Source organism: Budorcas taxicolor, chromosome 17 (genome assembly GCF_023091745.1).
Source record: "Budorcas taxicolor isolate Tak-1 chromosome 17, Takin1.1, whole genome shotgun sequence".
In the NCBI taxonomy this organism is placed as follows: domain Eukaryota; kingdom Metazoa; phylum Chordata; class Mammalia; order Artiodactyla; family Bovidae; genus Budorcas; species Budorcas taxicolor.
The window spans coordinates 72,237,549-72,254,348 of record NC_068926.1 but is presented as its reverse complement, the minus strand read 5'-3'; the positions used below and the strand labels follow the sequence as shown (position 1 = coordinate 72,254,348).

General features: G+C 57.6%; 1 protein-coding gene across 1 annotated transcript in view; it reads left to right on the top strand.

The window, feature by feature from the left end:
- Positions 1-40: 40 nt before the first annotated feature.
- The window catches only part of PI4KA (phosphatidylinositol 4-kinase alpha), a 57,741-nt gene continuing 40,981 nt past the window's right edge, over positions 41-16,800 (top strand). The window contains exons 1-5 of the mRNA XM_052654954.1: positions 41-193; positions 11,006-11,122; positions 12,073-12,166; positions 14,930-15,018; positions 16,643-16,715. Of these exons, the coding sequence (XP_052510914.1) occupies positions 41-193; positions 11,006-11,122; positions 12,073-12,166; positions 14,930-15,018; positions 16,643-16,715 (526 nt within the window). The remainder of the gene's footprint in view (positions 194-11,005; positions 11,123-12,072; positions 12,167-14,929; positions 15,019-16,642; positions 16,716-16,800) is intronic.

Here is a 16,800-nt window from a genome sequence, read left to right as displayed (position 1 = left end):
GGCCGAGTGCGGGGAAGCCGGCGGGCGGCGCCGCTTCGCGATGATGGCGGCGGCCGCGGCGCGCGGGGGCGGCGGCGGCGGCGGCTCGGGCGGCGGCGGCGGCGGCGGCGGCGCCTCGCGGGGCTTCTACTTCAACACCGTCTTGTCGCTGGCCCGCTCCCTGGCTGTGCAGAGACCGGCGTCTCTGGAGAAGGTAGCTGGGCCGCGGGCGCGGGCTGACAGGAGGAGGGGCCCGCGGCGCGCGAGGCGGGGCGGAGGTCCGCGCGAGGCCGAGGGCGCCCGGCGGCCGGAGACGCCGCGGGCGCGTGAGCGAGGGGCCGAGGGCCGGGGCGCCGGCTGCGGGCCCGGGGGAGTCCGAGGCCCGTGTGGCGGGCGCGGGCGGGGCCCGCAGGCGCGGGCGGGCTGAGGCGCGGGGCTGCCCGGTGCGCCCGGCGGGCGGCCTCGCCGCGGGGCTCCGTGACCTTGGGGCGATGCCGCCCGCGGGGCCGCGGCGCTTCTCGGCGCGTCGCCCTCGGCGGCGGAGGGCGGCGGAGCAGCGTCGCTGAGACGCGGACCCGCTGCGCGGCGCTTGTCTGTGAGGCCGGCGGAGGCGTTAGAGCGGCCGAGGAGAGGGCGTTGGGCAGAGCTCAGCCCGGGGTTCCTGGTCTTGGGAGAGCCGTGAAACGACGCCCCGAGGGTGCCTGCGACGGTGGCGGAGACGCGGCCTTTCGAAGGGAAGGTCCTTGCGCCGTCACCGTGGGCTGTCTCGGTCAGGTGACCTCAGCACTCAGAGCCCCTGCTGTCCTCCTCTGTGACCCGAAGTTCTTGAGCGTTAGATGAGCTCGAGGAGAAGGGGCCTGGCCCACGCAGGTGCGCAGGGAAGGACCGCTTTCCTTCGCCACCGGGTGTGAGGATGAAGGGGATGACCTGACCCTCCCCCGGCTTCCTGGCGGGTGGAGAGACCCTTATCCAACAGTGGAAGAGCGGTTGCGGGGGGTTTTGTGGCTCTGGGGACAGGTGAAGCTGAAAGGCTGTTGCAGGCACTTTGGCAGAGTGACCTGGGCCTTCTCGAGTCCTGTAGCTTCCCCGACTCACAGAGGGAGCGGGTCTCCGGAACCTGCTGCCAGCCTGGCTTCTCAGTCAGAGAAGGAGTGTAATCGAATGGAGAGAATGTGGGCTGTAGAGATAAGACCACCTGGGTTTTAATCCTGTATCATTCACCTCCAGTAGAGTGACTGGGCAGCTCAGCAGCGTACTTCTCTGCTTTTTCCTGCAAAATACAAAATACTTGATGAGAGAGTTGGGAGGATCCACAGAATGACTCGTGTAGACCTGGGTGCCTAACGAACACTCCCTGCTGTCATTCCGTGAGCCTGACTGGTGGACCACAGCACTGGTTCATGAAGTCAGGTCTGCAGCTGGTCAGCGCATTCTCTTCCTAGGAGGAGGGCCAAGACTGCTGTCAGAAGTTTGCTCACTGGACTCGGAGAAGGGGGTGCAGCGAATTGGATGGTCTTGAAGGAGCGTGTCCTGGGGCTCCAGCAAGGGCAGCCCGCTTCCCCGCTCGGTAGCTGAAGGGTGCACCTTGAGCTCGGCGCTCCTGCTTCAGCCTTCTCCGCCCGTCATAGGGACCTCCTGTGGCTGCAGCCTCCTTGTCAGTAGCTTTCTCTTGCCCTGAACTCGCTGTTGTCACGGTTACAGACTGTGTTACAATTAAATACCGCAGCTTTCCGGTCGGCAGGCTCCCTAACCATCTCTTACTGTGCCTTCAGTGGCTCTGTCTCATTTACAGACCACTGCAGGAGAGAGTTAACAGCAAGCCCCCAGGGCTGCTGTCTTCAGCAGGGTCTGCTCAGGAAGTTGGCCCTTGGCTGGTGTGGGGAACTTTGCGCTTGAACTGCCCCTCCGCCCCTTAGCTGATAAGGGTGCTTCACTGGTCTGACTCCACATAAGCAGCGTGGTTTCTGTCGAGCAGCCAGTTTCTAGGCAGGCAGTGCCTAAGTGCCCAGCCTTCAGCAAAAACCTTGGCACGATCCTCGCTGCTGTGTTACGGCATTGCTTGCTGCTGTGAGGGGAGCGTGCTTGGGGTGCACCCTCAGACGAGGGAGGGCCAGGTGGAAGCCCCTGCGTGGCTTTCTCCAGACTCCGGCTGTCCTCTTCCTTGGTGAGACCTTTTCACTGTGTGACATTTAACCGTGAGGACACCTGAGTGCGTGCGGCTGTTCTCCTACTTCTTTTGAGGGAGGAAGGTCTGGTGGCTGATTCCAGTGGATACGTGCGAATTTCTCCTGTTCTCTTATACCTGCCTGAGGCTTGGTGACACCCCGGTACACTGTTCCTCTTCAGCCCTATACGGTGTGTTTGCTCGCTCCACTCCCCTACTTAAAACGGCGGACGAGAAGCCCTTCGCATTCCTGAGGGAAGGATTCTCGAGGTTCTTAAGAGTAGAGGAGTTTCCGAGTACCCACCTGGGGTAAGAAAGTGGAGACTTACGGGGAGAGGTCAGTGTTGAAACCCTCTCCTCCTGTTTCTTTATCTTCTCTCTCCTCCTTTCTTCTGAAGAGGGCAGAGGCCTGAGTGGGACCTGGTGCAGATAGCTTCAGCCCAAGGAAGGCTGTTTTCTGAGCTGGGCTTGCCGCCTTGGCTCAGACACGGGCGCCCAGGCAGCCGGCCGTGCTTTTTGCAGCCCTGGGTCGTGTTAGGGACACGACGTCAAGGTGCCCTGTCTCTGTCCCTCGGCATGCCGCGGGGGCAGGGGGTGGCGCACTCCGTTCACCCACCCACACCCAGGCTGTGAAGCCAGGCTTGTCACAAGACAGTGCGTTTTGCTTGCACGTAATTCCTTAGTTTGCTCTTTCTTCCAGAAAACGTGTATTGATCGTCAGGCCAGGCAAATGAGAAACTCCTAACTTGGTTGCTCAGGTGACCAGCAGCAAGTCAGCTTTGCTCTGTGTCCCCTGGGTGCTCCTGTGTCCCGGGTCTTGTGACCAGGCTCCAGGGCTCTCGGCCTCTCTTCTCAGATTCTTGTCTGAGCTTCGGCCTTTTCCTGCTAGGCTGCTTCTAGGAGTGCCGTCCCAGCCTGAGGTTGCAGCCCACCTCCAAGGGCCCCTGTGAGGCGCACTCAGGCCGCAGCCCTCCGCCTCTGGGAGGGAGAGGAGGGAGAGGAGAGGAGAAGAGAGCAAGTCCTGTCTATAGCACATCCATCTCTGGTTTCCACGTGCCCGCCCATCTTTTTGCTCCGCGTTCCGGGCTCCTGCCTGTCTTGAGAAGGTTGCTGAGCTGCCGCCGCCTCCCGCCCCCTGTACCCTGTGCCACGCGTCTCTTTGCCCTGGACATCTGGGGACCCGTTCCTGCCTCCTCTCGCCTGGCCTGTGCTGAACTAGCAGACCCCGCGCCCGGGGCGAGGGGAGCTCCGAGCAGACCTGCACAGCAGACGGCCTCCCGTGCCCTCCTGCCCCTCTTCCCGCCCTCAGGGAGCTGGGTTCAGGTCCTCCCCTGTGGCTCTTCCTCAGAGTGCCAGAATCTCGGGGCGTTCAGCTAGCTGCCCCGGCGTCTAAAGGGCCCGGCCTGCAGCGCTGGGGTCGGACCAGACCCTCCCTGCTGGCAGGTGTGCTCCAGGCGGGGGTGGGGGGTGGTGGCCAGGAGCTGAGACGGTGGGCTCTCTGCAGTTCACGGTGGTCCAGGCTGTGGAGGGAAAGTCCTGAAATTGGCATTTCTTCAGCATCACGAAGCTAAAAGTCTCTCCTCCTGCTCCCTTTTCTGTGTGAAGCCACGTTAAAAGAGAACCACTGAGTGAGAGATGAAAATGGGCTTTGGCAGGGGGTATTCGTGCCGCCATAGCCAGTGTTGTTAGATGTACTCTGAAACATTTTAGGAAGTACTTGGAAGAAGAAGAAAATCTTTACCTGGAATCAAGCCGCATTTAACTATATTAGTTTGCTGGGGCTGCCATAACTAAGTGCCACCTACCATGGCTTAAACGCCAGAAGTGACCTTCCTCACAGCTTGGAGGCTCAGCCGGGCTGGCCTCTCCAGAAGCCGCTCTTTCTGGCGTCTAGACGCCGTCTTCTCCTGTGTCTTCAGTGGCCTCCCTCTGTTCTCTGTGTCCTAATCCCCTCTGCTTAGAAAGAAGCCAGTCCTGTTGGTAGGACCGGCCCTCCCTGATCACCTGATTTTCACTTAATCACCTCTTCCATGACCTGTGTCCAAATGCAGCCTCATGCTTGGGTACTTGGGCGTTAGGACGTCAACATATGATGGGCGTTAGGACGTCAACATATGAATTTGGTGAGAGGCCCAGCCCAGCCCAGCCCAGCCCATGAAGCCGGGAGCACTGTCATTTCCTAAAGCGATTTTTAGTCTTTAACCATGTATAGCTATACTGTTTGTTTTGCAGAAGTAGCCTATAGTTATTGTTTTCATGGTGGGACATGCTCTTTTTTGCATTGAGGAACCACACTTGGGCATTTCTCTGTTTAGACTTGCCGGATTTTCCTTGTCAAACAGCATGCTTATACAGCTAGTACCGAGTCTTCTCCTGAATTACGTCCTTGTGTTACATCACAGCTGAGTCTTGATGTTTATTGCCCACCTGCTTCCAGAAGGTTCTGCGTATTGTGACAGCATCGGTGAGACACCTTGTACTGGTTTATCTGTGGCTTCACAGGGTTGGATTTTGTTATATGTTTCCCTGCCAACTCAGAAAGCAGAAAAGAGTATCTTATCCTTTTGAGGCAAAGATAACGTTTGGCTGTGGTTGGCTCTGTCACGTCGTGAGGTAAGCAGCCAGCCCACAGGGCAGAAGTGCTCTCGCTTTCTGTGCTGCGGGAGCTTGGATTCTGTGCTCTCTTCACGCCGCAGCCCCGCTGCTTGAGTCCTGACTCCGGGCCGGGTCCACTCTGGGCCTCCCAGGTGCGCGCGGCGTCCTGATCTCAGCCAGCTTTGCGATTGCAGCAGTCCGACGAGCTGGGCTGGCCAGTGTCTGTCCAGAGAGGAGTCTGTGGTGGACCCTGTGGCTTTGGAATAAAGTCCTCTGGGAAGACACTTGGCTGTTTGGTATTTTGCTGGGGTGGGGGCGGGGAGAGGGAGGCGCAGATAACTTCTAATGTGGGCCCTAAACTCTTTCCTCGTGGCTCTAGGTAGGTCTGTGAAGAAAGTGATAGAAGGCGATAAAGTGGACGAGCCCTGAGACAGCGAAAGCGCTGCAGGCCGTGCCGGGAGGTCGCCCTCAGCCGAGGCTTTCCACGGGGCGGCCGTGGGGTTTGCAAGTGCTGTGCGCTCTGGCTGGTGGCGGAGGCGGAGAACCAGTGGTGGGAACAGGATTTGCTGAAAGAGCAGCGTGGAGACAGAGGAGAGCAGGCTGGGTCGGGGGTCAAACCCAGAGGCCACGTCTGCCTGGGGAGCCGGGGAGGGCCTGCATCCGTGGAGGAAGTGCTTGTGGCTGCCTCGAGGGGCGCTGGGTTCTCCCGGGAGCGTGTGCGGCACCACCGCCCGCGCCCCCAGAGGGCAGGAGTGTCCTATTTCTGACTCCTGCCTGCGGTTCGGGCCTGCCTTGGCCATCTGCACTTGCTGGAGACGGTGCCTCAGTCCCTTCCCCCAGCAGCTGTTCCCATCATCGAGTTCAGTCGCTGAAATGTTTCTGTGCGCCTGTTCTCCTGGTTTCTTATTCACGTGTCTATTCTTGTTATCTGCTTCTCTCGTGAAGGAAAGCTTGGCCTCTTGTGCCTGTGACCCCAGCATCCAGAGCACGGCTTTCAGTTGCCAAGCCCGCCGTGTAAATACAGGCTTGCGGCAGAGCGACTCCGGGCTCGCTTGCCAGTATTCACTGAGTCTGAGAGACTCTCCGCTGAAGCCACTCTTCTGAGCATCTCTGTTCAGAGCTCTTCCGGAAGCTGGGATTCGGGCTGGCCGCGGGTTCACCACGGTGAAAGCAAAAGACGCTGGCGTCATCCGCCGCTCATTCCCGCACGGTCTTGGAGTGCCTGTGGAGGGCCAGGCCCTAGAGGGGCGCCCTGTCTTGCAGTCATGGGGCTTACCGTGAAGAGACAAACCAGCGTTAAACAAAAAACTGCCAGTAAGCACGTGAGATGCGGACAGGCGCCATGAAGGAAAAGTACACGGTGTAACTGGCTCACGGCGCACACCGGCAACATTCTCTCGTTGCAGAGCAGGGGCTGTAGAGCCCACGGGTCCCGCTGCCTTTCTGGGGATAGCAGCCGCGAGGCCTGCACCGTGAGGTGGATTCTTCACCCTGGAACCAGCAGGGAGCCCCAGCTGCGGGCTCTCATCAGGCTGAGGACGCTCCCGCGCCTTCCTGGTTTGTGGAGGCTTTTGTCCGGAAGGCTTTGCATGTCTCAGCTGGTCTCCCTGCATCTGTCGCAGAGGTGGTTTTAAACTTGGTTAGGGCGGGTCTGAAACGGCTTTTGCCATAGGGACACTCCACTCCCCTGCGGAGGCAAGGCCCTGCGGGTTCTCTGCGGAAGCTTTGTGGGCTTGTCGCTCTGGCTGGAAGGAGCCCAGGCTCCTCCCAGCTCGCCGAGGGCCTGGGAACCGTTCAGCTCCCAGCTCCTTGCTTGATTTCTGCCCCACTTCTCAGGGTATGACCCTATCCTGGTCCGTCTGAGCGTGTGCATCAGCGACTCGGATTTGCGGAGCTTCTTCCGGCTGAGCACCCCCTTCTCCGGGCTGTCTGTCCGCTTTTCCCCGCTCCTGTCTCCGCAGCTTCGTGAGACCAGCGTGACCTGCTCTGTGGCCCGGGGCGCGTCTCCTGGCAGGAGTCACGGGCAGCCGCAGGGCTCGCCTTGGCGCCTGCCTCCCCGACCCTCAGCGCAGTGTGTGAGCCCGTGCTTTCACGTGTCTGCCCGTTTTTCTGTTTTATGGCAGGAAGCTGTGTCCATGTCCCACCGTGCCCTCAGCGCTGCAGGTGGGAGTTCTCTGCTCACAGGATTTCACTGCAAGAATCTGTCCCCTTGCTCTTTTCTTCCTGAGAAAGCTGAGGTTTGAGGGAGCTGCTTTGCCAACCTGCCAGAATCGTCACAGGCACCGCTGTCTATCAAGGCAGCTCTGAATCTTTTAGAAAATGCTGACTTACGTCCCGTGTTCTCCAAGGGGGCAGGACGTAGAGTGACAATTCAAAAACAGATTTAACAAGAGACACCACTAATACCTCCAGCTTAGTGTTCAGTTCTCAGGGAATTCTGTTCCCCCAGGAGACTATGCCCAAAGGTTTCAGATGACAGAAGTTGTGTGCTTTGCAATCAGTTCCATTGGCCAGCGTGTAATGAGCGCCGTGACCGCAGCTCTGCTGGGACCTACGCACCTGATGTCCGCCCACTCTCACGCTGACTTGCCCCTGCGGCGCTCGGCCTAGGCGTCCTGACTTGGGAGGGCGTCTAGTTCTGGGTAACGTGCTTGGGCGTTTCCTCACTCTGGCAGTAGCTTCACCTTGTGGCACAAGGAGCTCGTGGCAGTGAGGCTCCTGCCCACCTCAAGGGACAGGGGTGGCCGGGAAGGCGGGGTACCACCCCCCTCGACGTGTCCATCCCAGAGGACGGCTCCCAGACCCGCAGAAAGATCCCTGGGTCATAAAGCGTGCACAGCGCCAGTCTAGCCTTCAAAAGAACGTGTGTGTCTTTCCACGAAAAAGGAAAACCCTGCCAGTGGCATTTGCCAGCGTACGTTCTCAGAGGAGGAGGGGAGGAGAGGCTTGCAGGAAGGGTCAGCCCCTTGCACGACCTCTCCATCACCTGGTTTGTCCCCTGCCTGGAGTGAGGGCAGGGCTGGGTCCAGGGTTCACTGCGCCGTGGCGCCTCCTCTGGTGGTGCCAGTGAGCAGAGGGGCAGTGGGTCAGAGGCGTGCTGCCCCCACCTACCCTCACGGGGCAAGTGCTGAGCCTGCTAGGACTGTGCTTCGGTGCCTGGCCCCGACGGGATGCCACGTAGACAGGAGGCTGAGGCTCTGTGCGTCGCCAGGTGACTCTGGGTCTAACTCCAAAGTCGACGTGCATCTCACTTCCGTGATCCTTACCCTGCCCCCCAAGAAGCCTGCAGGGACAGAGGACAGGACGGGGGCACGCTGCTGAGAAGCTCAGGCTCGGCGATGTTGGCGCCTGGGAGTGTTGACCAGTGGTCCTCTCCATGTTTGGTCAGGAGGCCTGGCCAGCGGCGCCGCGTTTCTGAGTCTCGCTCCACCCTGCAGCCCCCCAGGGTCCCCCCGGCTGTGCTGCGTGGGGCAGGGCCTGGGTCAGCACGGTGCTCCATCAGCTCTGGGCCTCCGTGGCGCCCTGCCTTGCTGCCCGTCACGGTGGGGCTCTTCTGCCTGAGCATTGACTCACACAGGGTAGATTCCTCCTTTTGCGTGTGTATTTTAATTTTAACCTACTGGGTGTGCTTCCTGATTACACAAGGACTCTTTACCTTTAGAACATATTATGGCAGATATAAAAAAACGTGAAGAAGAAACGTAACGTCTCTGGTCAGCCTGTCTCTCAGGAGTATTGACACTGATTTTTTTTTTTTAACCCCAGCGTGCAGCTTTCAGAATCTTAGGTCCCGGACCAGGGATTGAACCCTGGCCCTAGCAATGAAAGGGCAGAGTTCTAACCAGTGGACTGCAAAGGAGTCCCGTGCCGCATTTTCTTCCCGTGCTTTTTATGTGTGTGACTCAGGTCTTCCCTTCTGCTGGTTTCTCGGACATTGAGAGCGTTGTTCTGTATTGTTAGAAAAATACCGCTGTTAATGTCTGTGGTATTAGGTTAAATTTTACAAAAGATCAAAACGTCTGCATAACAGCAGTTTGATGGGGATTAACCTAACATTTGATCAGACGGTGACCATGATTACTCTTGCAGTGTTCCGGATTGTTTCAGTTCTTCAGTTTGTCAACATAACCTTGGGGTGAGAGCACTTGACATAATTTTTGCCAGTTTCTGTAAAGAAAGCTGAGCGCCGAAGAATTGATGCTTTCGAACTGTGGTGTTGGAGAAGACTCTTGAGAGTCCCTTGGATTGCAAGGAGATCCAACCAGTCCATCCTAAAGGCAGTCAGTCCTGAATATTCATTGGAAGGACTGATGCTAATACTTTGGCCACCTGATGCAAAGAACTGAGTCATTGGAAAAGACCGTGATGCTGGGAAAGATTGAAGGCAGGAGGAGAAGGGGACGACAGAGGATCAGATGGTTGGATGGTATATCACTGACTCAGTGGACATGGGTTTGGGTGGACTCCGGGAGTTGGTGATGGACAGGGAGGCCTGGCGTGCTGCGGTTCACGGGGTTGCAGAGAGTCAGACACGACTGAGCGACTGAACTGAACTGAACTGAAATTGGCAGTTTCAGTTTGTCCTCGTGTATTTTCTGTTTTAAAATCTTAAGGGGGCAACAGAGTTACTTTCTGTAAAAAGCCTTCAGTGGTAATCGACTGGTGCATTTTCAGGGTGAATGCCAAGCACTGGGTTCAGTTTCCTTTGCCCGTAAACCGTCCCACCAGACCCTGTGAACGTCCGTGAGAGTTCCTCATCACATCCATGGGTTGCAACGTTAGGGCCTCCTGGCGCCTTTTTTTCCTCTGCAGAGATTTCCACCTATACTGGCCCCCTGCTTATTGAACTTCTGTGCAGAGCACACCACGAGAAACGCCGGGCTGGGGGAAGCACAGCTGGAATCAAGCCTGCCGGGAGAAACGTCAGTCACCTCTGATGCGCAGATGATGCCACCCTTACGGCAGAAAGTGAAGAGGAGCTAAAGAGCCTCTTGATGAAAGTGAAAGAGGAGAGTGGAAAAGTTGGCTTCAAGCTCAACATTCAGAAAACGAAGATCATGGCATCCGGTCCCATCACTTCATGGGAAATAGATGGGGAAACAGTGTCAGACTTTATTTTTGGGGGCTCCAAAATCACTGCAGATGGTGACTGCAGCCATGAAATTAAAAGATGCTTACTCCTTGGAAGGAAAGTTATGACCAACCTAGATAGCATATTCAAAAGCAGAGACGTTACTTTGCCAACAAAGGTTCATCTAGTCAAGGTTATGGTTTTTCCTGTGGTCATGTATGGATGTGAGAGTTGGACTGTGAAGAAGGCTGAGCACCGAAGAATTGATGCTTTTGAACTGTGGTGTTGGAGAAGACTCTTGAGAGTCCCTTGGACTGCAAGGAGATCCAACCAGTCCATTTTGAAGGAGATCAGTCCTGGGTGTTCTTTGGAAGGAATGGTGCTAAAGCTGAAACTCCAGTACTTTGGCCACCTCATGCAAAGAGCTGACTCATTGGAAAAGACTCTGATGCTGGGAGGGATTGGGGGCAGGAGGAGAAGGGAATGACAGAGGATGAGATGGCTGGATGGCATCACTGACTCAATGGACGTGAGTCTGAGTGAACTCCAGGAGTTGGTGATGGACAGGGAGGCCTGGCGCGCTGCGATTCATGGGGTCGCAGAGTCGGACACAACTGAGCGACTGAACTGAGCTGATTTTCCTTTTCACACTGAGTCCCGATTTTCGGTTCTTTGGTGGCCTACCCTGCTGGTTCGCTCTGACAGTCATCCGGTGTTTTCATCGGTTCCGTTCACTGCTGCCTGTCCACCCACCGCCCTCCACTTGCCGCCAGGGCACGTGCAGTAGCGGTGGACACTGTTTACGGAGTGCCTGCTGAGTGCCCACCCCGTCCCGAGTGCTGTGCACACACGCATGGAGTGTAGAGAGCCTTAAGTGGGGGTGGGGGGTGCCTGCGGCTTTTGCCACTGGTCACTGGCGCCACTGGGCAGTGGGGACCCAGGCTGCCCCGACACCGAGGGGCAGACCCCAGCCGTTGTGCGTTACTGCCGCAGGCATGGCCGCTCAGCTCTCGGCCCAGGGCCCTCAAAAGGCACGTGTACCGTCACTTCAGAGGCTGGAGGTGTGCTTGCTGTCATCTTTAGCCTGGGGAAAAATGGTCTGTTAGTTGTATAGACTGACTGGGCTTTTCAGTACTGGCCCGTTCTGAACGTGGGTTTATGCATTTTTAATCCATGCTTTTTGTCTCCTTTTCTAGGTCGAAAAGCTGCTCTGTATGTGCCCAGTAGATTTCCATGGGATCTTCCAGCTGGACGAGAGGCGGAGGGACGCGGTGATCGCGTTGGGCATCTTTCTCATTGAATCTGACCTACAGGTAAGCCTTTGCGAAGTGAAGTGTTTCTGAGCGCAGAAGACGGTGCAGCTAGGGTTGAAGTTTGCACCCTCTGCGTTCAGCTAGATCAGAGCCGGAGGCTGGGGTAGCTGGATGGGCGGGAACTTGACTCCTTCAGGGCCGCATCCTCAGGGAGGTATGCTCTGGTCTCAGTGGGGTGAGCTGGTGCTCTGGGAGGGCACTTGGGTTTCGCCTCAGCAGAGCGCTGCCAAGTCAGACACAGAGGAGCCATTATTTTCCCTTTCCAAAGGACAGCACTCTGAGATAATCGTGGTGTTTTTTTTAAAACTACGATGGATATGAATTAAGTTTTAGAGCATGTGTTCATGTGCCTTTTAAAGGTGATTTTAAAAACCCTTGGCAGAGTATGCAATCATGTTTTCGAAACCACCGTTTTCTCAGCATCTCAGGATGTCTGATGGTGTACCCTTGTTGGGAATTAACGCTTGTCTGGTCCTCCAGTGGGAGACCACCGAGCGAGCCCGTGGGGGGAGGTTATGAGCTGACTCCCTGCAAGTGATTTTTCCGCTGGCTCCTGCTGGCTGTCGTCTCGTGCCCCTTTAGAGAGGAGCAGAAGGAAGCGAGTGGGAGCGCATTCGGGGGAGGAGGGAGGCTGAGAGCAGCTGCGGCAGCCCGGCGTCCAGAAGCCTCTCTCTCCCGGAGCGTCTGGCTCTGAGGCTCGGCTGCGGGGCTGGGGGCTCTGAGCACCCGTCAGGGAGCCGCCCCAGGCGAGTGCACACGAGCCTTCTGCCAGGCGCCAGAGCTGGCTATACCCAGGGCAGCAGGGGCAGGCGCCGGCCTGCCTGTGGGCTGCCATGCGCACACCCTGCTCTGAGACGTGGAGCCTGTGGGCGTGCTTGGCTCCTGGCTCAGCCTGTGCTCAAAAGCCATGTGTTTAATTAAATGTAACCTGTTTTGTTTTTTCCTTCAAGCACAAAGACTCTGTGGTTCCTTACCTTCTTCGACTTCTTAAAGGTCTTCCGAAAGTGTATTGGGTAGAAGAGAGCACAGCTCGGAAGGGCAGAGGTAATTTGGCTTAGCGTTCCCCGGAGCGCGGGAAGCGACCGTGTGCTCCCTGTCTGTGAGGTCGAGGCTGTAGTCCTGGCACAGCAGCTCGGTGCCTGCAGCCAGTTCTGCTCCCTCTGGGGGACAGCGGCCCGCCTGCAGCGCCGCAGGCCGCAGGTTCCCATGTGCCCCAGAGCCCCACGCAGGGCAGCCCGAGTGGGGCCACGGGGACCCTCGGGAACCTCTGGTCACGTCCCCCTGGGCAGCGGTGGGCGCCCGGCTGTCCCCGAGCTGGTTTGTCACCCTGCAGGCAGATCAGCTCTCCAGAGGCCTGGCGGCTGCTCAGGACCAAGGGCTGGACCGCGGCGCCCTCTGAGCAGCCGCGTCGCTTCTTCAGTACTGTTGCGTTTCCATTGCCTTTTGCGTCTTTAGAAATGGACTAAATTCATGTGTTTCTGTCTAGCTGGTATTTGATTTTGAAGTCTCTTCAAAGACAAAGAGAAAGTGAGATAATCTCCCCTCTTCCTTCCACTGCCCTCCCGTCCCTTCCTCCCTGCTTGCCTCCTTCCTCCCGTCCCTCCTGAAATATTTACACAGCCCCACGACATGCCAGGCATTGTGCTAAATGCTTATAACGCTCGTGGTCTTGTGAACGGATTTTCCAAGATGCTAAAGTCAGCTTGGAAGATCTCCAGCATTTCAGAGTTCATGAACCTTCAGACTGAAGTTTCCTTGTAACCTCTCTCTGAGGCCTGAGGCCCCCACCTTCAGACCTCACTGGGGCTTGATGCCTGCAAGACGGCCCCGTCCGCCCTCTCCGTGGCAGGGCCTGGATTTGTTGGGTGGGCCCACCTGCTGGCCCCGTGCTGTCCTCAGGCACCGCCTGTGTGTGTCTGCCCGGGCCCCTCCTGCCCTCTGGATTTTCACCATCGCTGGCGGCTGGTGTCAGCCTAAAGCTGGCAGAGTCTAGACTATGCAGATACCCTGGAATCTGGCAGCCTACAGATGAAACAGAGCATGGTAGAAAGTGAGACACCTGTGTGCACCATTGCTGTCTAATCTGGAGAGAAGCAGAGTCCTAGAAAGCGTTGATGTGTTTAATTAAATGTGTTGATCCTAGTTTATTTCAAAACTAATATCACTTCTGTACACGTGGACTCACTCTCGTGAAGTTTTGAGCATTATTAAAGATCATTGGAGTTGTATAAGTACCCGATTACTGGGTGACACCTCAGCCTCCCAGTTTCTATTCCAGCAGTGTCGCTCAGCTTTGATGCATCCAGAGTAGCAGCTCCTCGGGGCCGTCCCTGGACCAGCAGCTTCAGCTCCGGGGGCTTGTCGGAAGGCAGAGTCTCAGCCCCTGCGTTGGAGCTGCCGAGTTAGGACTCTGGCCAGGGAGCAGACAGACCGCTCCAACAAGCCCTCCTGAGGGTTCCGGCCACTTGTGCTTGAGAAGGGCCTGGAGCTGTGTCTCTGGGTCTCGTGGGAAAGTAGACACGTGGCGGGGGCTGTCGTGTGCGTGCGTGTGTGTGTGTCCTGAGTAGACATGTGGTGGTGGCTGTCATAGGCGTGTGTGTGCGTGTGTGTGTGTCTTTGAGTAGACACGTGGTGGTGGCTGTCATAGGCGTGTGTGTGCGTGTGTGTGTGTCCTGAGTAGACACGTGGTGGTGGCTGTCATAGGCGTGTGTGTGCGTGCGTGTGTGTCTTTGAGTAGACACGTGGCGGTGGCTGTCATAGGCGTGTGTGTGCGTGTGTGTGTGTCTTTGAGTAGACACGTGGTGGTGGCTGTCATAGGCGTGTGTGTGCGTGTGTGTGTGTCCTGAGTAGACACGTGGTGGTGGCTGTCATAGGCGTGTGTGTGCGTGCGTGTGTGTCTTTGAGTAGACACGTGGCGGTGGCTGTCGTGTGCGTGCGTGTGTGTCCTGAGTAGACACGTGGCGGGTGGCTGTCGTGCGTGTGTGTGTGTGTCTGTGTCCTTGAGTAGACACGTGGTGGGTGGCTGTCGTGTGTGTGTGCACGTGTGTGTGTCTTTGAGTAGACACGTGGCGGGTGGCTGTCGTGTGTGTGTGTGTGTGTGTGTGTGTGTGTGTGTGTGTGTCCTTGAGTAGACACGTGGCGGTGGCTATCGTGTGTATGTGTGTGTGTGTCCTTGAGTCGGTGCTCAGCGTCCAGGACGGGTTACATGTTCAGTAGGGACCTGGTCTCCACGGCGGCAGGCCTGGCCATCCCTCAGTGCTCTTGACAGAACTGCTGCTTCTCTTTCGGGCCTCTGGGTGCAGAGCTGCCTTCCTGCCCTGAGGCCCTGCTCCTGAGACGCTCCCTCCTGGCAGGCTCAGTCGGGGAAGGGCCTGAGCACCTGTGAGGAGCGGAGCGCGCCTCTGGATGCTCCTCTTAGTATCTTAGATTTTCTCCATCCGTCAGAAGAAGAGAGAATTAAGCATTAACTCAGTTTCAAGTGATAGTGATTGGTATTTGAAAATCAGCCTCCATGAGGTATCTCCCACACACTCAAGACTGAGTTCCCAGTTTCATGTTGGTTGGAAGTAAACCGTGGAGGCTGTTGTAGTAAAAAGCACTGTGATCTCAGACTATAAATGGGCTCAGGACGCATCAAAGTTTCTTGAACTGAATCATTTTGTTGCGAGGAAGGCAGGGGTGTTTCTCAGGAAACATGCTGGGCCCCTACCCTGTTGAGAGCGGCCTCCGCAGGGAGCGGGGTCCTTGACAGCGTGTGAGGGGAGCAGCCGGGCAGAGTGAGGGTCCAGCTCCTGTCTCTGCCTCCAGGTGCCCTCCCGGTGGCCGAGAGCTTCAGCTTCTGCCTGGCCACTTTGCTGTCCGACGTGGCTTACAGGGACCCTTCCCTAAGGGGTGAGGTGAGTGTGCCGCGATGCGGTGTGCTTGTGTGCAGAGCCCCACGGTGATGGCGGGACGGGAAGCAGGTCCTCGGGCTGCTGGTGCTGGCGCACAGCGCGTGATGGACACCACCGCTGAGCAACACGGGGTTCTGCTTGCAGGGCTGCCCCCGCCGGCCCCCCGGGTCTGGGTTGGCCTGCTTTCCTGGCTGCCCCGTACGAGAGGCCCTGTGTCCCGCTGCCTCCACGCTGGGGATCAAAGGGGCTCTTACAACAGAAGCACTTCTTTCTAGGGAGTGGGGGCTGTTTGTTCCTCTGAGCGCCCCAGTTTTTTTTCTTTTGGTTTATTTTGGTGCAAATGCTGCTTCAGTGTATTTCACACTCTCTCCTTCTAAAGAGGAATAGGATGGTGACAAGCTTCATCTTAAGCAGCTCTGTTACTGGCAGAGGCGGCCTCCCCGCGGCCGGCCTCAGGCCCTGCCGGGGAGCCGCGTGTGCCTGTGTGCCCGTGCTCCCGGCTGGCTGCCGCTCTTCAGCCCCCGTGTCTTTTAATTTTTCAAATCTCTTTCCTTACTGTTGCTGTGACTTCGTTTGTCCCTGTTTCTGTCGTTACGTTGGTCTCCACCCTTCTTTCTTAGTTGAGGTTCTTTATTGTGGATTGGTTCAACAGGTGATGAGATAGAGTACAATCACATGTTGTTATTTAAAACGTTAACAGGGCTTTTTTTATCACTAACGCACTGAAATAGGGAAGCACCACAGAAGACGGTGGTATAACTTTAATACGTGAAACGGACAAAGCGTTGCTTTTCACGTCCTCACGGCTTCCGTGTCATTAGACAGAATGGGAGCTGCGGCCCCGTCGCCTCAGACCAGCTTCGTCCCCTGTCTGGATCCCTTCCCTGCAGTGAGGGGCGGTGAGGGGCCGAGAGGGGCTCCATCTGGCGCTCGGTTCCGAGCCTGGACCACCTGCCGCTGGCCCCCTGGGTCAGCAGTGTGGCCGAGGGCAGGGCTCGAGGACCAGCCAGGGGTGGAGACCTGGGCCACACAGTGTGGACACTGCCAGCCTGGGCACTGAGGACCCACCCGACGGACTCAGCCTGCACCCTGCGCTTTTGTGGGGCTCTGTGACAGGCCAAAGAGACTGGCCCCTCGGGGGAGGGACACAGCCTGGGGCAGCAGGTATGGAGAGGCCGACAGGGCTCACCTCTGTGAGCCCGTCCGGCAGCAGCATGAAGGGGCTGGAGAGCCAGTGTCCCATCCCCGGACATCTGGAGCCCAGCTGAGCCTGGCGATAACCCGGGGCGGTCCCGGCTCCCCTGGCGTAGCAGTGGGAGGCCATTGCCGATGCTCGACTCCAGTGAAGTCAGGCTGGCCATCAGCAAGGCCGTGAATCGTAGGAATGGACTGAAAGAACCAAGGGTGCTGAGCCGTGAGGGGAGCCGGGGGCCCTCTGGACTGGCCAAGAAGCGGGCCGTGTTCCCGAAGGTGCCGCCCGCCTCAGCAGAGCGCCTGCGCCGGGGGCTCGGTCATGTGTGAGGTGGGACGCGAGGCCGTCCCACGCTGCCTCTGGTTCTGAGTTGGCTGTGGCGTCACCCCGGTTTTCTGGATGAGTCTGCGTGTCCTGTCTCCTCGGCTCTTGCAGATACTAGAGGCGCTGCTGCAGGTTCTGCACGTGCTCCTGGGGATGTGCCAGGCCCTGGAGATTCAGGAGAAAGGTATGGCTTCTTTCTTTAATGGCACTGTGATTATCTTTTCCCCGGCATTTCCCAGTCTTCAGAGTTCCTCTTCTTGGAGACCAGT